Source organism: Dermochelys coriacea, chromosome 3, assembly GCF_009764565.3.
Source record: "Dermochelys coriacea isolate rDerCor1 chromosome 3, rDerCor1.pri.v4, whole genome shotgun sequence".
NCBI lineage: Eukaryota > Metazoa > Chordata > Testudines > Dermochelyidae > Dermochelys > Dermochelys coriacea.
The window spans coordinates 48,359,961-48,382,931 of NC_050070.1; the positions used below are offsets into that span (position 1 = coordinate 48,359,961).

General features: G+C 44.0%; 1 protein-coding gene across 1 annotated transcript in view; it reads left to right on the top strand.

Annotated features, from left to right (window-relative positions):
* Positions 1–22,971, top strand: part of ZNF451 (zinc finger protein 451) — an 81,836-nt gene that overhangs the window by 56,833 nt on the left and 2,032 nt on the right. Inside the window, exon 15 of the mRNA XM_043510406.1 lies at positions 15,223–15,294. Within this exon, the coding sequence (XP_043366341.1) occupies positions 15,223–15,294 (72 nt within the window). The remainder of the gene's footprint in view (positions 1–15,222; positions 15,295–22,971) is intronic.

The following is a 22,971-nucleotide window of genomic DNA, read 5'->3' on the forward strand; positions in this document are numbered from 1 at the left end:
CCTTTCTCTCCTTTGCTCTGTGACCTCCTGTTGGCATCCATGGAACAGAAATCTATCCAATTTGAATGCAGAGGGGGCAAAAGTTGGATCACTGTGAAGGAGTAGAAGATTGGGACAAGGAGGCTTGTGAGACACGGATTAGAGGGGAAGAGAGAAACTGGGAAGTTGGACGGGGAACCTGGTGCTGGTTGGTGAGGGGAGGCTGGGACTCATTGAGCATAGAAACTGGGACTGGGAGTCCGTGGGCAGTGGGGTTCTGTAGCCAGTTGGCTGTGGAGAAGGAAATGCAGAGATCAGACAAAGAGCTCACAAGAGGTAGATAACGGACTCACTGGTCAAAGAAACTGGGAAAAGGAGCCAGACAGGGGTGAGGTAGAAGACTGAGATTGGATGAGGAGACAAAGGAGGTAGGCTGGGGGGGGATTGTTTTGCAGGGAGGAGACAGATCGGACATGCTTGTGCAACTTCAGTTTGAGAATAGATCTGGGGTGTTTTTTTGAATGGGCCTACATTACCAAGCAATCCAGATTATTGTATATGAATGCCCTGCCCTTCTCATTATTTACAACTCTACTGAACTTTGTCATGATAAAATTTTATCAGCACTGATTTTATATTTACTTCCAGATCATTGATGAAAATGTGGCATAGCATTGGGTCTAACCCAGATCCCTGTGCAAATCCAATAGAAACATTCAGTGATGATTCCCCACTGACTTCTTTTTGAGCTCTATCAGTTATCCAATTCCTAATCGATTTAATGTGTGCTCTGTTTCTATTGTATATTGTTAACGTAATCAGAATGTTGTGTGGTACTAAATCAAATACCTTACAAAGTCTAAATTTATTACATCTATACTATAGCCTTGATCGACCAAAATTGTAATCTCATCAAAGAATGAAATCGGGTTTGTTTGGCAAGACTGAATTTTTTTTCCATAATATAACGTTGTCTGGCATTAATTACATTCCTATCCATTAATTCTTTATTAAGCAAATCCAGTATTGGCTTTTTCATTATTTTGCACAGGATTGATATGAGGTTAGCCCATCTACTTAGAAGGGTCATTCCACTTGCCCTTTTTGAACATCTACACATTTGAACATTTCAGCAGTCTGGAATTCCCCTGGTATTCCAAGATTTATTAAAAATTAACATCAGTAAGTCAGAGATCTCCTCAGCCATCTCTTCTAGGATTCTTGGGTACAAGCTATCTGTACCTGCTTATTTTAAAATGTTTACTTCTAATAGATGTTGTCTAATGGACTGGAAAGTACTTCACCCTCATGTAATACAGGTACATCATCGTACTTCTTTTCAACTACAGAACAGAAATATTTATCGAACATTTCTGCATCTTCTCATCGATATTAACAATTTTACTGTCTTCCTCTAATAATGGTTCTATACCATTGCTATGATTTCTTTTGTTCATAACAATGTACTTTTAAAAACAGCTTATTGGCTTTAGCCCTGCCATCCAGAGATATTTGCCCTGCGGTCTTGAGCTTCACTTCTCAATTTTTTTGCAGTTCAAAACAGTTGATATAAATGAGAAGTTATCTTCTCTCTTTTTCCATTTGTTATTAAATATTCCTTTATTTCTAATTGCTGCCTTCACTTTGCTACTGAACTAGGATGGGCTTTTAGCCAAAGTTGTTCTCTTGGTTGTGGAATTTTGGCTCTTTGACCATCTAATAAACTCTCCTTAAATAACTCAATTTTCATTCACATTTTTCCTCCCAGTTAAATCAAGGTAGCAATAAACACCAACAAGAAAACCCTCCTACTGTAACAATGTCTAGCTGGTGCAGGAGGATACTTAGTAATCAGCTGTGTCTGTCGCTCTACAGAGACATCTAGTGGCTCAACTGGAGTACTGCTGAAGTAATGAGGTTTTTGTGTGTGTGATGTTTTGAGAAGAAAAAGTTGAGGACTCACGAATACATTTGTCCCACACCTCCTTTCTCTGAGGCCCCATATTTCAATACCCAGTGACATTGGGAGGAGTGGTAGATACACTGGAGGGTAGGGATAGGATACAGAGGGCCCTAGACAAATTGGAGGATTGGGCCAAAAGAAATCTGATGACGTTCAATAAGGACAAGTGCAGAGTCCTGCACTTAGGAAGGAAGTATCCCATGCACTGATACAGTCTAGGGACTGAGCAGCTAGCTAGCAGTTCTACAGAAAAGGACCTAGGGGTTACAGTGGACAAGAAGCTGGATATGAGTCAACAGGGTGCCCTTGTTGCCAAGAAGGCTAATGGCATTTTGGGCTGTATAAGTAGGAGCATTGCCAGAGGATCAAGGGACGTGATCATTCCCCTCTATTCGGCATTGGTGAGGCCACATCTGGAGTACTGTGTCCAGTTTTGAGCCCCACACTACAAGAAGGATGTGCAAAAATTGGAAAGCGTCCAGCGAAGGGCAACAAAAATGATTAGGGGGCTGGAGCACATGTCTTATGAGGAGAGGCTGAGGGAAATGGGATTATTTAGTCTGCAGAAGAGAAGAATAAGGGGGGATTTGATAGCTGCTTTCAATGACCTGAAAGGGAGTTCCAAAAAGGATTGATCTAGACTGTTCTCAGTGATAGCAGATGACAGAACAAGCAATAATGGTCTCAAGTTGCAGCGGGGGAGGTTTAGGTTGGATATTAGGAAAAACTTTTTCACTCGGAGGGTGGTGAAGCACTGGAATGCGTTACCCAGGGAGGTGGTGGAATCTCCTTCCTTTGAAGTTTTTAAGATCAGGCTTGAAAAAGCCCTGGCTGGGATGATTTAGTTGGGGATAGCTCCTGCTTTGAGCAGGAGGTTGGTGTAGATGACCTCCTGAGGTCCCTTCCAAGCCTGATATTCTATGATTGCTTCCTCTTGGAACAGTGGGTAAGAAATTTTGAGGAGAGGTGCATCAATGGGGAGGGTGGCTAAAAAGGAGAGTACAAATGTGGTGCCAGCTTTCTTTTTAGTTTGTCTTTATAATTAACTTTTTGGCACTAATAGTAGGGATTTCCAACAATGCTTAGCAACAGAAAGTCTTGCTAACTAACTTCAGTACATCCACTTTAATCAAATCAAACACCTACAGTTTTCTAGAAAACATTCTCGTGACTTATAATTTCTCTTTCAAACATGAAAAAAATCTTTTAGTAACCGGGCTGGGTTATTAAGACACTAATACAAAAATATTTTCATTCTGTTCCTTTGATTGTGTATTATACAATTTGCATAATTATAGGGGAGTAACAGACATCTAAGAATAATAGCCTCAATGTGTGTTGTAATTCTATAACCTTGTTATAAACTTGTTCAAAGAATTGAATCCACAAGGAATCTTACACATCCAAAGTAACCTGAGTGTTTTTCATACAATAGCTTCTTTGTTGTGCTGCTCAAATGTACCTATTTAAAGTGTTTATTGATGTGAGTAATAGAGTTCTACCTTCTTAAGTCTGGGCTGTTCGTATTTTTTAATTATCTTGTTTTTCATCAGCCAGGGTTAGCAGCTGCCAAAGCAAATTTTCATTGAAGGGTGAGGAGTTGAGGGAAACAAGGGATGTGTTGGCTCCTAAACTCATGTAAATGCTTACATGACTAAAGACTGAAGGCCTTTGTCCTTCAGATAGCTATGCAGCTTCATCTCCTGCATTTCGAAACCTAGAAAATGCTGGGGGGTGTTTTCAAAACTGTTTTCAAAAAATTATACTGTAATTGTCTGCTGAAATAACTAATTCCCTATATTTAACTAGTTAACTATTTTCAAAAGCTAAAAAGTTTAATGACGTTGAGAGAGGGTGCTCTCGCTTTAGAAGTCTGAACAATCCCTGATTTACCTGTTTAAATACCTGTCTCTAAAGGTGAGTGATGTGTAATTGAGCCACACTTCTGGATTCATGTTCATCATATGACTTTTTTATTATTTATGTTAAAAATAACTTATGTTGTGCAGTAATGTCCATTGCATTCACAGAGCAAGATATATTCCCTGCTCCAGAGAACACCACCTGTTTAAACATTTCTAGCATGTGGATGCTCTGTACATAAATTAGAAAACACCAGTTTAGATACAAAAGTGTAAAATAACAAAATAAAATCTTCCCCACCAAAGAAACCCCCCAAAAAGTCTCCCTTTCTTAACTTATAACGCTTCCTAAATTGAGTAAGTTTCAGTAACTTTTCCAGGAGGAATTATGTTGGGCTGCTTCATCTACATTATTGATGGAAGGCCTGTAAGGGAGGGCTGGAATGTCATTGCTGCGGTAACACTATCCAGGCTGCTAAAGGGTTACAGCTGCTCAGTGCTTCTATTTTTGGAGCTCTGGTGTTATCAGCACTAGCAGATAGTGAAGGCTGTTAATTCAGGAGACCTCAGTGTTGCTCAGAAAGGAAGACTATAGGCATAGTTCAGTGACAGAGGCACGTGGCCAGGTTTATTGCCCACAGGACACAGTCCTAGCATCCCATAGAAGCTACAAGTATACTAACACATGAGTGCCCGTGGCAAGGAGTAGCTCAGCAGCGGGGATTTCTGCTGTCCCCTCGTCCATGCAGAGAGTTAAGGCGAGGTACCCTGACATTTATAGACTGAGACAAACAACTTATGTTCTATGTTAGATGTTTCATGACATCTGCTTTTTACCACCCCTTGTACCTTGCTCCAGATGTCTTGTGAAAAACATCCCTATTCATTACTTCTGTCAAATCTTCTTTTATCTTGTGTTAGGTCAGTATGTATCTGTGCTAATCTTTTGAAATGTGTTCACATGAATACCCAATATCTGTTGCTTCTTAGGAGTGCTTCTGTTTTATCATTGCTAGCAGTACCCTTGGCAAGTTCATGTATCAGACTGTGAACTTATAAGCATATGCTTTCATACATGGCCTGACTTTGGTTCACAGCATGGCCTGACTTTGACTATGATTCAGGCCTAAGATCTTGCACCAGGTCTCGTATTCCGTGCTCTCCCGCTCTCAACCTGTCCTAGGTAAAAAGACATGTATTGCCATGTGAAGGCAACTAGATTGATGCTCATCCTAATCTTTAGGATTCCAGCTTTTTTGATTAATCCTGAGGATCCCTAGTTTTCATGTCCCTGTTGATCTCAACTGCTTGTAGTGGGATTCATAGAGAATGAGACCATTTCTGAGATATCTTGCCCTTGAGAAAACAGGATGCTCAATGGACTTGGAGGTTGATAGAAAGCAAGTGTAGCACATGAATGCTGGTGTGATATTTGTCAGCCTTCTATGCTTAGAAGGCAAGCTGCTGTGTGTAGAACTAAGTGAAGTTGCTGCATGACCTTCTGTAAAATAAGAGTTCATAGCAGCAATAGGAGCTCAGGTCTGGGATTGTAAAACGGCAGTAAGGGTTGTGTAGCAGCTAGCTATATAGAAAAAAATTCACTGGTCAGACTCTGTGGACAGATGTCTTAGTTGTGGTGTCAGAGCACTGGCAGGCAATCGGACAAACTTTTTCTATGCTGCATTATTCCAGTTAAGGGTAAATTTTCTCCCATTGGTAGTCCAGTCTGTCACCTTCCTTCATTTGTGTTAGGTAATCACCGGGAGTGATTAAAAGAGAGGGGTATTGCTGCCGCTATTATTTTTTTTATTACTATTTTTTTAATTATTTGTATTACCATAGCATGTAGGAGCCCTAGTAATGGGCCAGTACCCTGTTTTACTTGGCACTGTGCAGATACAGAACAAAGACAGTCCTTGCCCTAAAGAGCTTTCAATCTATGAATAAGAGAAGAGGCAACAAATGGATACAGACAGATGTGGGTAGTTCAAGGACATGTCTACACTACAAAATTAGGTTGACCTAAGTTAGGTCAGCATACAGCCACTGCAGTAATTAAATTGCTTTTGGGTATCCACACTCTGCTCTTTGTGGTGCACCAGGAGCATTTGTGCCAATTGTACCGTCAGTGTGGGGCATTGAAGTATGGCTTCTGAAAGCTAGTAACAGTTGATGTAAGCAACACAGCGTTTACACTGCTACTGCATCAACCTAACTACATCAACTTTGATTCTATGCCTCTTGTGGAGGTGGAGTTAAGTCAGCGTAGCTGGGCAAGTTACATCTATATAGATACTTATGTAGTTGGGTCGAGGTAAGCTGCCTTGCATCAACCTAACTCTATAATGTAGACCAGACCTAAGGAACAACAAGACATTATTTGTCATCATGATAGACCGTGATCTCTGCACACTAGCAGCTTAACCGCTGACAAATTTTTGTAGGCAGGGATTTGAAGAAGAATAATGAAGTTATTTTATGGGGTCTCCTCCCAAATGTCAGGGATAGCAAGGAAAAAGCATAAAGATGTTTTGCTTGAAAATTTAACAAGTGAGTGGTAGAGGCTGGCGGCATAGGCCAATTGAAGGCAGGAGTCAACATTTTGTTACTGCATTGATAAATATGTAGGGTATGGACAGGCTATGATGAGAGCCTTGAAAGCTAAGACACATTTAGGTTTTCTGATTAGTTTTTATAAATAATAAACACAGATAAAACACCCCAGTACAAAAAAAAAATCAGTGTTTCTCCAATAAATACTAGGAAAATACTGGAAATGGTTCCTTGTATCTAAGAGCTTGTCTACGGAGAGCAGTAATGCAGATTGCAGGGATAATTGTTAAAGTGCACTAATGTGTTGTGCATTAATTGATCTGTGTAGACTCTACTGGTGCGCTCTAAAGGTTCTATAATGTGCTACATTAAAGCACACTAAGTTTGAAACAGTATATACTATGAGTAATGTATGTAACGTACATTATTCATTACAGTATATACAAGAGCTCCCCCCAAAATCCTACAGAAAACTCAAAAATTGCTAAAAATAACCCCCCAAAAAGGAAATTAATAAACCCCCCCAACACAAAAGGCGTTCTTAATTTGCGATAGGGAAGGGGGAGCTCGTCGGAGGGATGTGAAGAAAGGAGTGACATGGTCAAAGCAATAGAATAAGAGAATGATCTTTGCAGCAGCATTCTGAATGGATATGAGTGGAGCAAGACTTGCTAAGGCCAGAGAAAAGGATGCTACATTAATTGAGATGAGATTGAGTCTACATGAAAGTTTTAAATGGGTGGTTGCATAGGAAAGGCTGTATCTTAGAGATGTTGTACAGAAAGCACCTGCAAGATTTAGACATAGCCTGGATGTGAGGACCTAAAGGTTCAAGTCAAAAATGATACGTTGGTTACAGGCCAGAGTGACAGACCCGATAGTAGTGGTCCCACAGAAAATAGATGGTGTGGGAGGGATTCAAGGGAAAGATTGAACACTGTTTTAGCCTTGTTGAGCTTGAGCTGACAATTAGACATTCACAAAGAAATGTCAGAAAGGCTGCTGAGATTTTAATTTGGGCAGAGAGAAACAGGTCTGGAGTAGAGAGGTACATCTGCAGGTAATCAGCATAGAGATGGTAGTTGGATTTGTGTGTAGAGGTTACAGAGAAATAATTGTAGAGGGAGAGGAGAAGGGAACCAAGCATAGAGCCCTGTGAAACTTGCATAGAAAGTTGAAATGGGGTGAGGAGGATCCATTGAAGGAGCAATTAGAGGAGAACTAGGAGAGGACAGCATCACAGAAGCGAACAAGATTCCAATAAAAGGAACATGATTGAGGGGGAGGCAAGTGGGGTCAAGTGTTGGGTTTTTAAGATGGAAGAGATTAGAGCATGCTTGTATTGAGGGGAAAGATCCAAAGGAGAGCAAGAGATTAAGGAAAAGAATAAGGGAGGGAATTATGATGGATGGTACAAGGGAGATGATGAGATGGGATGGGGTCACTGGGAAAAGTGGGGAGGGATTAGAGGAGGAGAGCAGATGAGAAACTTCTGAATATGTGATGGGAAAAGGAAAGAGTTGTAGCAGAGAATAGGGGAAGGGAAGGCAAGCTAAGGTGATGGGAAAGATTACAATTGAAGAAATTGGTGTGAGAGCCTGTGCAAAGAGAGCAGTGGTCAAAGGTTTGAGGAATGAGTCAAGATGGTAAAAAGGCAGCTGGGATTGCAGGCATGGGCTTCAGTTGGAGAAGTAGAGGTTTTAGTTAAGAAGATGATAGAACTGAAGGAAAAGAAAACAATTTTGTAGTGGAGGAGGTTAGCCTGGTCATGGGATTTTCACCAGAGTTAATTTTCAACATGAGGCAGGACTGAAGGAAGCACATGTTGGGGGTGAGCCAGGGCTGAGATTTGGCAAGGAGGACTTTGCAATGGGAGAGAAGGGCAAAAGAGTCAAGGATGGAGGAGAGTGAAGCATGGAGAGAATCACCAACCGTATCAGTGGAAGAGAGGGTAGGGCAGAGATGTGCTGAAAGCAGAGGAGAAGTCATCAATGCTGATGGACTGGCAGGTTGTGGAAAGGCCAAACTTTTGGGTGGGAGGTGCTGCTGCGTGATGCTGAAAAAGACTAGCTGATGGTTGGAAGTGGAAAACTCAGCAACAGAGAATCAGAGAGAGCAGTGCTTGGTGAAGATCAAGTCAAGTGGCCCTTTGGTGAGTGGGAGAGATGAACCAGGGCTGCAGGTTGAATTAAGAGGTGAGGGCAAGGAAACATACAGCTGAGGAGTCAGATGGGTTATCAACATGAAAGCTGGAGTCACCGACGACGATTGTGGGAGATCGTGAGGAGCAGAGAGCACCAGGAGTTGGAATCTGAGAGGAAGGCTGATGGGAAGAAGTTGGGTAGATGGGTAGACAACAGCAACATGGATGGGGAGAGGAGAGGAGAGTCTGATGCAGTGCTGTTGAAAAGAGGGGAAAGAATGGGAAGGGGGAGGCAGAAGGGTTTGGAAGTGATGGGAATGGGAAAGAAACCCAACACTCTAACTGTGGTCTGACCCAATGCGAGGAGTGTGTTAGGAGATGTCTCTGCAAGTGAGGCAGTGTAAAATGAAGGGATCCAGGTCTCTGTGGGAGCCAGGAGCTGGAAGGAGTGAGATATGAGGAGGTTATGGATGGTGTGATCTTTTTAGAGATGGAGTGCTGGTTTCAGAGGTGGAGAAGAAGGGGAGGTGGAAAAGAAGAATGAGGGGGATGGGTAAGAAGGGTGGTAATGAGGATGCTGTGGGAGGTGGAGAGGGGGATGGGGCAGGAAAGGGGCCAGGATTGGAGTAAATGTCTCCAGAGGTGAGGAAGAAGATGCAGATGTGGGATGTAGATTTGTGCTGGAGAGGCAGGAGGTTGTGATGGAGAGAGGACGAGGAGCACTTATTGCTGGTGGGAACTACAGAGGGGTAACGCTAACCAGGAAGGGGATGTGGAGCCAGTGGAGGAGTGGGATGGAACTTACAATGCGGAAGAAGGGTGTGGTGAGAGCCATGGGTGATTTAAAAAAACCACTGCAGTGGGGGTTATGAACAGCAGATGGTGCTGGTGTACTACTAACATGTCAGTGCTCTGGTATCTCAACTGGACTACATTCTCCACCAAGGAGTTCTGAAATCTCAGAGTAGTCAAGGATGAGTCCTCCTTCAAACAGCAGGGTGGGAACATGTAAATTTCTGTGCTCCCTACTTATCTAGAAGCTACCTTCCTGTTCCCAACATCTTCCTGTTATCCTCCACATCTGCCTTCCTCCAGCAAGAACTTGGCAGCACGTGAGTACCTAGGAAGTGGGGGAGATGAGCAGCGGTATCACTCAGAGGGAATAGATACGGTGAAGTGAGTTGTTAGATGTAATTTACTTGACAGAATACACTGGAGAGGATTGAGGGTCTTAAATTAAGGCCTACCCAGCCAAAGAAGCATGTGGTGTCTCCTTTGTTGTGTATCCCCAGTTGTGTGGGGAGAAGCAGTGTGTGCTAAGCGTATCTCTTTTTGATGAGATCAGTTTTGATTGATAAAGGTAATTAGTGTTGACATATATGTAGACTTCTGTAAGGCATTGGATTTGGTACTTCACAACATTTTGATTAAACAAAAATGAAATAATATAAAATTAACATGGCACACACTAAATGGATTAAAAAGTGGCTTACTGATGGGTCTCAAAATATAATTGTAAAAGGGGATCAAGTAGTTCTGTTTCCAGTGGGTTCCCACAGGAATCATATCTTGGCATTATGCTATTTAACATTGTTATCGGTGATCTGAAAGAAAACATAAAATCAATCACTGATAAAGTTTGCAGATAACACAAAAATTGGAGGAGTGGTAAATAATGAAGAGAATCAGTGATTCTCAGCCGTCTGAATTGCTTGATAAATTTGGTCCAAGCAAACAATATGTGTTTCAATATATGTAAATGTATACATCTGGGAGCAAAGAACATACGCCATATTTACAGGATATTTCCCTCTATCCTGGAAAGCAGGGACTTTGAAAAAGATTTGGGGGTTGTGGTGGATAATCGACTAAACATGAGTTCCCAGTGAGTCGCTGTGGCCAAAAGAGCTAATGCAATTCTGGAATGCATAGACAGGAATTTTGAGTAAGAGGAGAGAAGTTATTTTACCTGTTTTTGTCACTGGTATAACTGCTGCTGGAATACTGTGTCCAGTTCTGGTGCCCACAATTCAAGAAGGATGTTGGTAAATTGGAGAGGGCTCAGAGAATAACCACAAGAATGATTGAACGATTAGAAAACATGCCTTACAGTGATAGACTCAAATAACTCAATATATTTAGCTTGATACAGAGAATGTTAAAGGGTGATTTGATTTCACTCTAAAAGTACCTACATAGGGAACAAATATTTAATAATTGGCTCTTCAATCTAGCAGAGAAAGATATAACATGATCCAATGGCTTGAAGCTGAAGCTAGACAAATTCAGACTGGAAATAAGGCATACATTTTTAACAGTGAAAGTAATTAACCATTGAACAATTTACCAAGGGTCGTGGTAGATTCTCCATCACTGACAATTTTTAAACCAAGACTTAATCTTAAACCAAGACTTTTTCTAAAAGGTAAGATCTGGGAATCATTTTGGGGAAGTTCTCTGGCCTGCGTTATACAGGAGGTCAGACTAGATGATCAGAATGGTCCCTTTGCGCTTTGGAATATGCATATTTAAAATAAGACAAACACAGGACATTCCTGAATTTCTCAAGTTAAACCTCCTCATCAAAAAGGTTTAATTTGCCATCAGCTTGTGAGGGAGAAGATAGTAATGGCACCACAGTGTATTTATCAAGGCATGAGATGAATTTTTTTTATTGTTAGAAGCCTTTATATCAAGACTGTATCCTTCTAATAGCTATGGCCTAGGTCAGTTGCAAATTACTGGGCATAGTGCAGGCAGTAGAGGGTGAAATATGGCCTCTATTATGCAGGAAGTCAGAATGGTCCCTTCTGGCCTTAAAATCTTGGAATCCATGGAACCAACTGTCATTTCCTTTACTCTGACAAGTGATGAGCTCCATTCTGCAATTTTGTCTTGCCCCTCATGGAAATTTGGGGTTGTTTTTTTGTACTTGGTGGTTGTTCCTTACCTACTGCTATTCATTGATGTATTTCTAACACAGAGAACTCTCTATTCCTTCTGCTCATGGGAGAAACCCTGTCTGTCTGTCTGTCCTGTCTCAGGATTTCCTCTGTGATGACCTTTCAGAATCTGCACTTTTCCATGCTTGTTCTTTACCAAATACCTGACTCAGCTGCTTTAACCCCTGCATTGGTTATGCTTGGAAAAGGCCCTTTGCAGTTTATTTGCACCAGGGAAGATGCAATTTGCACCAGGTCAGTGCCAGGATATCACTGAGAGCCACAAGTTCCCAGGCAAAGCACTTTAGGTGTGTCCTGGCCTCCTTAGAAGTTGACTGTATAGGCCTGCTAGATTTGAAAGGATCAAATGACTGCCCTGCTGGGAGATGGAATCCTTCACCAGAACAGTCTGCTTCCATGAAGTTCAGCACCACAGTGCTGGTTAGATGTCTTGCAAGTGGTAACTGAACTTCAGATCATCAGTGTCAGAGATAGAATTTCTGGGAATGGCAGAGTTTAACATGTCCCATGTCACATTTGACTCTGATTTGGAGATTAGGTTGGGTTTTGCCCCCATTCCCCCCCACTAAATTGGAGGTCATCTTGACTGTCCTCAACCTGTTCCAGTTTCTTAGAGCTTTTCAGACACCATTGACCTGTCATAGTCAATGTGTCAAACCAAGTTCAGCATATCTTTTGACTGGTATGTGGTCTATGGAATGTGTGTCTTGTGGCTGATGGGGCTGTACAGGTGCTGAACGCGCTGAGAAGTTGAGGCACACTTTCATCACTGAGCTTGCTGGAAGCTCACATGCCATGGGTTTGCCATGGGGGGAAAGGGGGCAGCCTTTTGTTTCCTTGAAGTAGTCTGGATTAGTAATCATGCCAAGATACTTGATGCATTTGGGTCTAGGTTTCTCCTTTCCCCACATAGTTCAACAATTCATACCAGGAGGAACATGATTCTTTGGAAGACTATTTGCAGAATGTGTGGGAATCACCATCAAACAGATGGGGAACTACTGATTTGCTCCAAGAGAATACAAGTTTTTTCCAAATTTTTACTGACCCTATCTTGTGCTCGTGAGGCCTTCATAAGGAAGGCCTTTCCTACATGGGAAAAATTTTTCAATATAATCTAAGGTCTGAATTTAAACCAACATAGTTGCATCAGTATAGCCCGCAGTGTGGGCATACTTATTCTGATATGATTGGCTTCATTTGGTTTAGTTTGTTGCTTGGAAAGGGGTTTAGCTAAACTAAGCTAAAAACCACTTTTATACCAAAATGAGTGGCCTCATAGGGCAGTATAACTAAATGAGTATAACTAGTCAAGCTTTCTCATGTAGACAAGTTCTAAATGTATCATGTCCAAACAAAACCACAGATGAACTCTGTCTCTCCTTAGCATGACCCAATTCATATTCCAGAATATAATCCTGTGCCTGCAAATATCAATGCACAATTGGTGCATTCGCCTAGTCTTGATAACTTGTCATTTAAGATGGACTTAACAGGACAGCATTAGGCACTTGACATCAGACACTGTTACCAGGCCAGTGGGCAGCATATATGAATGGGAATAGTCCAAGTACCACCTTCTCCTCCTCTGTTGCAACTGATCATCAATAAAGCCCATTTAGTCACTGATGCTGCAGCATTCCTCTGAAAGAAGCGAATTTCCCATTTGCCCAAGGGAAGACCGTGGAAAGTCAGGATTTTGCAAAGGTTAGCCAGATCTGGTAATGTCAGTGGATTGCCACTCCAACACAAGAACTAAAGGCTCTTTCTTATGGGGTGGAATGGTAGCTATGACTCCACTGCCAGCCCCGTCAAGCCTATTCTTTCAGCTAGTATCTAAAGGGGATCACTGAATCCCTACCCACTTGAACCATTTTGTAGTATCACTGGTTCTGCTCCTTTGTCCTACATGTAGGTCACCAGTCTGAAATCTTTGGCTTCACCCATACATAGGGCCCTACCAAATTCACAGCCATGAAAAATGCGTCACACAATCTGGTTTTTTGCATGCTTTTACCCAATCCTATACAGATTTAATGGGGGAGATCAGAGTTCCCCAAATTGGGGGTCCTGACACACAAGGAAGTTGAAGGGGAGTCACAGTATTGCCTCCCTTACTTCTGCGCTGTCTTCGGAGCTGGGCTGTTGGAGAACAGCAGATGTTGGCCAGGCACCCAGCTTTGAAGGCAGCACCCAACCAAGTATAAGTAAGGGTGGCAATACCATACCATACCATGCCACCCTTACTTTTGCTCTGCTGCCTTCAGAGCTAGGCGTCTGGAGAGTGGTGGGTGCTGACTGAGGGCCCAGCTCTGCAGGCAGCAATGCAAAAGTAAGGGTGACCATACCATACCATACCTACCATCCTTACTTCTGCGCTGCTGCTGGTGGTGGCTCTGCCTTCAGAGCTGGGCTCCCAACCAGCAGCCGCCACTCTCCAGCTGCCCAGCTCTGAAGGCAGCGCCACCGCCAGCAGCAGTGCAGAAGTAAGGGTAGCAGTGCCACATGCGACCCCCCCCTACAATATCCTTGTGACCCCTACAATTACACCATGAAATTTCAGATTTAAATAGCTAAAATCACGAAATTTGCAACATTTAAAATCCTATGATCATGAATTGGCCCTATTCATACACCAGGATCTTATCAAGTTTCCCAAGCAAAATCCACCCTTCCGCGCACGCGCACACACACACACACACACACACACAAGCTATCATAAAGCAATTTTGACTTGAAATAGAAGATGTTGATCTAGTAGTTACTTATGTATCTCAGTTGTGAAACAAGGCCTTCAGCATCTCCATTCTAATGTAACACTCATCCTAAGAACTGAAGAGGGAAATTGATTCCACTCTTTCATCATTTTGAAGGTGCCAAAAACATTGCATGGGTAAGGATGCAATGCAGTCTGAGAGAAAAGAGTTGTTTGGTAAATGAGAAGCCACTATAGAGTTTGCAATGCCTCCTATGTCTCTAGCTCTCATTTATAAAGAATTTAATGAGTTTCTCAGGAATGGGCTGTACTTTGGGTAGTCATTCTTGACACCACCTAGAGATATTCTGGATCCTTTCCAGGACTGCCCATTAAGTCTGCCAAGTGTCTTGAGCAAGAGACCATTCCATCCCCAAGTACCTGATGCATAAATGCAGCAAAGTATTTCAGCCATCACTTTGGGCTCCTGATCCGGGTCTGTTGAAGCCGCTGTTCCTAATTAGGAAAGGGTCTGTCATGTTGTTGTTCAAACCAGGTATATGATGATATGTGTTAGACACTCAGGGTCACATTTTAAAAGATGCACATGCACTCTTGAATGACCCAAATTATGAATAAAACCACCTACAGTGCATGTGCAATTTGGAGGTTATTTGCATAGAACCTGTCCTAACTGGGCTTAGCTAAACTCAACCACTTTTCATAGTTTAAATGCAGGATAACATTTTGCTCCATTTTAGCAGATTGAGTTATAATTGGCTATGGTTCAAAATCACTGGGAAACAGAGGCAGCAAACATCCTTCTTAACCAGCATGTGCTTGTATATGCTTATCTAGTCTGTTCAACCCATTGTGATCCATTTTTTATAGTACAGTTTGCAGTGAGTATAATATCAAGTATTTAAATGAATGAACATAGTAAAACATGGAGAATGTAGCACAGAACACTATGTAGAGTTCCTGTGTTTGCTTTTCTTTAGCTTGTTAGAAAGATTTCTTTCTCAGAAGCACTATATAATGTGTGTTTGATATGTGTATTTAAGTTTCAGACAGTGAAGAAGATGATGATATTAAAACAGTGCAAATGAGTTTACAAGAAACAAAGAAACAGGAAGGTAGTCTTAATTTTCATTTTTCTTGTGTGTTTGTGAGTACCTTTTGACAGAGAATGTACAAGAAACTAAACTGTAACTTAATTTTATGTGACATGTCTTATAAAGAATACTGTCCAAAATATTCTAAGTACAGTAATTCCTCACTTAAAGTTGTCCCGGTTAACATTGTTTCATTGCTGATCAGTTAGAGAACATGCTCATTTAAAGTTACGAAATGCTCCCTTATAACGTTGTTTGGGAGCTGCCTGCTCTGTCCACTGCTTGCAGAAACAACAGTCCATTGCAGCGAGCTGATGGGGGCTTGGAACCAGGGTGGACCAGTAGCCCCCCTATTAGCTTCCCGCTCCCCTAAGTTCCCTGTGCGGCAGCCGCCCAGCAGGCTGTCAGTTGCTGGCAGTTCAGCTGTCCCTCCCCCCAGTGCCATGTGCTGCTCCTGCCCTCTGCCTTGGAGCTGCTCCCAGGAGCTTCCTGCTTGCTGTGCAGGGGGGAAAGAGGGACTAATGTCAGGGTGTCCCCCTGCTCCTGCCCCCCGCTTACCCCATCTGTATAGAGTGGGGGGGATACAACAGGGTCAGGATGGAGGGAGCTTTCTGGCAGCAGCTGCTCTCTCAACTTGATGATCTACTCAAAAAGGCAATGTACTTAGAGTGGAGTCAGCATACTTAAAGGGGAAATGCGCATTTTTCTCACACACACACACACACACACACACACACACACACACACACACACACACACAACTTTGTGTGTCTCTGTCTGCCATGCTATCTCCCCTCCCTCCATTGTGCTGCCTTGTAGAGTGTGGGACTACATTAACAACTTGTTAGCCCTTGAGAGCTCAGTTGAGTGCTAGTTCATCATTTAGCAGTAAGGCATTCCCTGGGAAATAGCCCACCCTCTTACTTCACTACCTCAACCAAGCTTCACAATCATCATTGCTGTGTATAGTATTAAATTGTTTATTTAAAACTTATACTGTATATATAGCCTTTTGTCTGGTGGGGAAAAAAAAATTCCCTGAAACCTAACCACCCTAATTTACATTAATTCTTATGGGGAAATTGGATTCGCTTAACATCGTTTCACTTAGTCATATTTTCCAGGCACATAACTACAACATTAAGCAAATAGTTACTGTATCTGTTTTTGCTTTATCGAACACTCATGAGTAGTGAGTACAGTGTTGAGGTATAAAGAAAAAACTTCATGCCAGCCAGAAAAGTATGCGTCAGGCTAAGAATCTATTTCCACTGATTTTACATAGACTTAATAAGTCAGTTCAGGGTTAGTTGCTATATCTCAGCTCAGCACTCTAGTCTCCTGAAGGGGAGCTGTAAACTCTCATACAGTTACACGTGAACAGGTTGAATTAATTAATATATCTTACCTTACCTATTGGTAAATAATTCTGATACTTTCCCTATCATGTTTATTGTTGCTGTTCATCACATGCTGTACTTTACTTATTCATTTTTGTTGATTACTGATGTACTGTCAAAGTACTATGTTGCATAAAGGTTTGATACATGTATGTTGGGGGCAAGAGGATTGAAGGTTAAAACAACACAGTAACATAAGACAGCTTGTAATTGAGACTTGAACAAAGCCAAGATGTAATGGAATCTAATGTACATATAGTTTAGTTAGATTTACCAGATATTACCAAGTGTTGTTACTAAAGTCTAACTTGGTCAGCATTCTAGACTTGTTTTTAAAAATACTTATATTAGCATCACTTATTTAAATGCATATGGAGTTCTAGGAGACAGTTGGTTGTAAAGCTCGTTTTCCTCTTCATTGAGTTCCAGAATATGTGTGTTCATTCTGCACTTTGTTGCCCATTGGCTTTGTACTGTTTCCCTTTGAGAAACTAGGGGCTTGTGTAAACGGCTGGTTAGTGCACCAGCTTGCTGTGCGGTAACTCCCCATGTAGGCACTGCTACAGTGCACTGGAAGTCCCAGCGCAGCTTAGTGTACTTCAAGGCAAGCTGGTGCGCTGTAGAGTCATACCCTGGCTTGCCATGTAGACAATACTTAAGAGCAACATAAAATTGATAGGAAAATGATTGTGGATCTTAGGGATGTGATAGAACAAGAAATAGGCTCTTTTTATTTAAACAGATTGTAAAATCCCCTGAGGAGTGATTTTGTTTTCCTATAGTCAACAATTCTTTTATTTGTAGGGCACACTATAAAGAATGACTAGAAAAGTGACTGCGAATGATCAGGGTTTACCAGTAAGTCTGACCAGTTCACCTACTGGCTGCTTGTAGATGTTGACTAGGACCAGGGAAAGAAATGATCCTTGTGGGAGTGCACAAATGAGTGGCCTAGTAGTCGAGGTACAGTTTTCCATCAGAACCCATTTTGGCACATTGACCGGGACCCCAGCTACCTTTCTCAGATGAGACAGCAGTATCATATGGGTGACAGTGTTGAGTACTGCAGGGAGATCCAGGAGGATGAGAGTGGATATCTGTCTTCTATCCATTGACAGCAGGAGATCATCCATCTATGACACTAAAGCGGTTTCAGCTCCATGTTCTGGCCTGACTCTCTATTGTGCTGGGTCTAGGATGTTAGATTTAGTTAGAACCTGAATCTGACTGAATAAAAATGAAAATATTTTAAACTTGTATTATAGTAATTCAAATACCTCTTTTTTGTGGCAATAATCAGATTTCCATCACTGTGAAAAATTATTCAACCTTTGTCCCATATTTTATGTGCTTGTAAATTTGACTGTGGCCTCCTTAAACAGAGGAGAAATTGAATTATCATTTATTTCATTAACCTATGATCTTAACAAGTACTAAAACTGCCTTGGGTTACCTCAAGCATAGTTTTTCTGTTAGTGAATTTTGTGCTGCAGTGGCAGCATTGGAAACTAATGTCTTCTCCTTATCCAAATCACAGGCCTCAGGAATGTAAGTTGTTCTTTGAGTGCTTGATCATGTCGATTCCATTGTAGGTGCGCGCATGCTCACGTACATGGTCGTCGGAGATTTTTGCCTCAGCGGTATCCATAGGGCCAGCTGTAGCGCCCCCTTGAGTGCCGCACTCATGCGTCGGTATATCAAGCACCGCCGGCCCTATGCCCTCTCGGTTCCTTCTTACCACCTGTGGTGATTAGGGCTAGCGGTTTTGTCTCTTCTGACTTCGAGCTTTAGGGTCTTGTAAATAGCTTGTCTATAGTAGTTATGTTAAGTAGTTGTTAATTGTAGTTAGAAGTTAGAGTCCCAGCGGGGACTTTGCCTCAGTTGGGGCATGCCCTGGTCTCCAGGTTTAAGCCCTGTCCAGACTGTAACAGGCCTATGCCTGTAAGTGACACCCACAGCAGATGCCTCAAGTGCTTGGGAGAATCATATGTGAAGGACAAGCGTTGTATTTGTAAAATTTTTTGACCCAGGACTTGGAAAGAGTGGGATATTCATTTGCGGGCTCTCCTCATGGAGGCTGCCCTTCATCCGGCTTCCGAGCTGTCCCGCCAAGACTCACCTAATACGTTGGCCTCGGTGGCAGCGCACACCCTGGCATCCGGCTCCACCCATTACCGCTCCCCATTGCCAGTGCCCAAAAAGAAAACAAAGAAGCACAGCTCCCCAGCACTGGGCAAGAAGGACAATGGGACATTGAGCAAAGGACCCAGTTTGGGCCACCCGGCCACTCTGGAGCCACATGTACCTCCCCCAGTGGGGTCCTTAACCCCTTAAAGGATCCACCAACAACTCCCAGGAGTGGTAGGGGACCCAAATTCCTGACGGCATCGACACCTACCATAGCTTCCCTGGTGCTAAAAGAGCAGAGGCCTGCACCTACACTGCTGGCACTGCATGTGCCACAGGAAACGGCAAAGGCTCCCTACAAGGGCAAGCCAAACACTAATACCCCTCAGGGGGCAGTGGAGCACCACTTATCACCCAAGACAAGGCAGCGCTCTCCTCCTCCTTGCCGCAGATCTCCAGAGTCACAGCCCAGATCCTCTGGGCTCACTGGCACCGTGATCGTGGTCCCCGCCAACTCGATGCGGATTAGCTAGGGGAGGCACCAGTGCCATACTACTAGTACCATTCGCCCTTCTGCCAGTTGTCCTCTCAGTGCAGCTCTCAGTCGCCTGTCCTGTGGGAGCGCTTCCCATCATGACTCTGGTCCCCCTGACGCCGGTCCCCTCAATACTGGCGCCAGTCCTCTTACTCCAGGCACCAGTCTCTGGCATCAATAGTCAGCAGGCAGACACAGATATTGATGGCCCCATCATGGTCACCGGAAGGGGATTCTTCTGGCACGGAAGGGCAGTTCAGCCCCTTGGCCAGACTCCACCAGCATGACTGGGCACCCGAGGCTGCCTTAGAAGCCCGGCCAGTGACCAGCACAGTGGTCTTATTGGAGTGCATGGGACATGCTGGTCATGACAGTGCCCCCTTCACACCGCTCAACTGCCACTGACTCAGAGCAACAGTTGGCAGCAACAACGGCACCAGGCTCAGTGAATGAGGTCAGGGTAGAGGAAACTGAACTCACCCATAAACCTCCCTCCCCCCTGGGGGATGATGCTCCGGGGCCTCCCCGGGTGGTACAGTCATCTTCATCCCCGGATGAGGCAGTCGCGGGACCCTCGAGGTCCAGCCCACCTGATGATTTTAAAGAACACCAGACCCTGCTTTGACAAGTGGCCAAGAACTTGGGCCTAGAGATGGAGGAGATGGCCAAGCAGGCGGACACCTTGTTCAAAATCCTCTCAACCCCTGCCTGTGTTGCACTACCAGTGCATGATAGGGTCCTCAAAATTGCCAACTCCCTCTGGCAAACCCCATCGTCCATCCCTTTCCCCCCTCCAAAAGGACCGAAAAGAAGTACTTTCTTCCAGCCAAAGCATTCGAGTACCTTTATACCCACCCACCTCCGGGCTCATTGGTTGTCTCTGCAGCCAACGAAAAATACAAGACCAGCTGTAGAGGCCAAAAAACTGGATCTTTCTGGGAGAAAAATGTATTCCACAGGCAGTCTGCAGTTCTGGGTGGCAAGCCATCAGGCCTCTTGAGCAGATACAATTGTAACTTATGGGACTCCTTCCGTAAGTTCAAGGAGACCCTCACGCATGGTTTGGCCCACGAATTCAGCGCTCTGGTAGAGGAGGGCACCGCAGTGGCTAGGTGCTCCCTCCAAATGGCATGGGATGCGTAGGACTCAGTAGCAAGGGTGATCATGTCAGCGGTGGTTATGAGGCGCACCTTCTGGCTTCAAACCACCAGCCTTTCCCAATAGATGCAGTCATTGATCCAGGACCTCCCATTCAATGGGAACGGACTCTTCTCTGAACAGACGGATGCGAGGCTGCATGGGTTAAAGGATGCTTGGGCCACCCTTCCATGCATACGCCGCAATCTGCATGGAAGCAATTCCGGCTGCCAAGGCTTTGGCAGCCTCATCAGGGGTCTGCAAGGAGAAGGGATAGAGACACATGTTTTAGTCATTGCCGCCCTTCTTCCTCCTGCTCACCTGCGCAGCCTGGCCTGGCGAAGCATCCCGAGGGCTAGAAGCGTTCATTTTGAAGGTGGGCTTGAGAGCAACACGCCAATGAATTTCCTGGAACCACCTTGTTCTTTCCTCAACTGTCTACATCCCTAGCATTTGGCCTGGTTGCAGGTCACCTCAGACCGAAGGGTGCTGGACACAGTATCTTGGGACTATACCCTGCAATTTTTGTCCGCCCCTCTCTCCCACCCCCTAATCTTTCCCAACCCTTTTCAGGGACCATTCCCACGAGCACCTCCTCGTTTAAGAGGTTGAGAACCACCTGCACCTGGGGGTGATAGAGGAGGTCCCTTGGGACATGAAAGGAAAAGGGTTCTATTCCTTCTACTTCCTAATCCCAAAGGCAAAAGGGAGCCTCAAACCCATGCCAGACCTGTATCGCCTCAACAAGTCTCTCAAAAAGCTGAAAGGTTTCAGAGTAGCAGCCGTGTTAGTCTGTATTCGCAAAAAGAAAAGGAGTACCTGTGGCACCTTTAGAGACTAAAAAATTTATTTGAGCATAAGCTTTAATGAGCTACAGCTCACTTCCAAATGCATCCGATGAAGTGAGCTGTAGCTCACAAAAGCTTATGCTCAAATAAATTTGTTAGTCTCTAAGGTGCCACAAGTACTCCTTTTCAAAAAGTTGAAGTTTCTCATGGTCTCTCTGGCCTCCATCATCCCCTCCTTGGATCCGGGAGACTGGTATGCTGCCCTCAACTTACAAAATGCTTATTTCTATATTTCCATATTCTCAGGTCACAGACGCTTCCTCCGTTTCATAATGGGAGGTGCCATTTTCAATTCACAATGCTACCCTTTGGCCTCTCATTGTCCCCAAAGGTGTTCACAAAATGTATGGTGCCAGTGGCTGCTTACCTGAGACATCGAGGGGTCCAGGTCTCCCCATATCTTGACAACTGGCTCATCCAAGGCAGGTCTCAGGAGCAAGTGCCGAGGAGTCTGTCTGGTGCATTGCACTTGCTGCAACCTGGGCCTGTTAATAAATGAGAAAAAATCCATCTTAACGCCCATCCAGCGAATAGAGTTCCTCGGGGCAGTTCTCAACTCCACATGAGCCAGAGCCTTCCTTTTGGAAGCACGTTTTCAGACCATGTCGGACCTGATCTCCCTTGTAAAGAACAAGCCGTTCACCATGGCTCACACCTGCCTGGGGCCGTTTGGGCCAGATGGCCACGTGTACGTACATTGTCAGCCATGCTCTGCTCCATCTCTGGTGCCTGCAGGCATGGCTGGCATCGATCTACATCCCCAACACGCCATGACCTAGATCGGGTAGTCAGGGTGCTGGATCACATCAGGTCATTCCTGCTGCATATCTGCTGCACCTAAAACTCCAAGGTTTGTCCCTGTCATGGATCAAGATCCACCTGGCTGCTATCTCGGCTTTCCATCCTCCATTCCAAGGCAGGTCCATCTTTACTCACGACATGACGGCATGTTTTTTGAAAGGTCTGGAGCGTTTCTATACACACGTCTGGGATCCCGTCCCCCCCCAGTACCTGAATGTTATGCTGTTGAGGCTCATGAGGTCTCCCTTTGAGCCTCTAGCTTCCTGCTCTCTTCTGCTTTTCTCCTGGAAGGTCTTGTTCCTGGTTGCAATAACGTCAGCCCACAAAGTGTCCAAAATCAGGGTGCTTATTTCGGAGCCTCCCTATATGGTCTTCTACAAGGATAAGATCCAGCTGTGACTGCGCCCAGCATTTCTGTCCAAGGTAATTTCCCAGTTTTGTACTGGCCAGGACATGTACTTTACCAGTCTTCTTTCCAAACTCTCATTTATAGGATGAGGAGCTCAGGCTACACACCCTGGACCTCAGGAGGACGCTGGCATTCTACATAGATAGAACAAAGCTGATACCTAAGTCAACGCAGTTGTTTGTTGCGGTGGCAGACAGAATGAAAGGTCACCCAGTGTCTGCTCAGAGGATTTCATCCTGGATCACGGTCTGTATTCGCTACTGCTGTGAGCTGGCGAAAATGCCTCCGCTGGCAATTGTGATTGCATACTTGAGTAGGGCACAAGCATTGTCAGTGGCCTTCCTGCCACGGGTACCAATCCAAGAGATCTGCAGGACTGCTACCTGGTCGTCTGTCCACATGCTCACGTCTCATTATGCGCTTCCCAGCAAGCTCGAGACG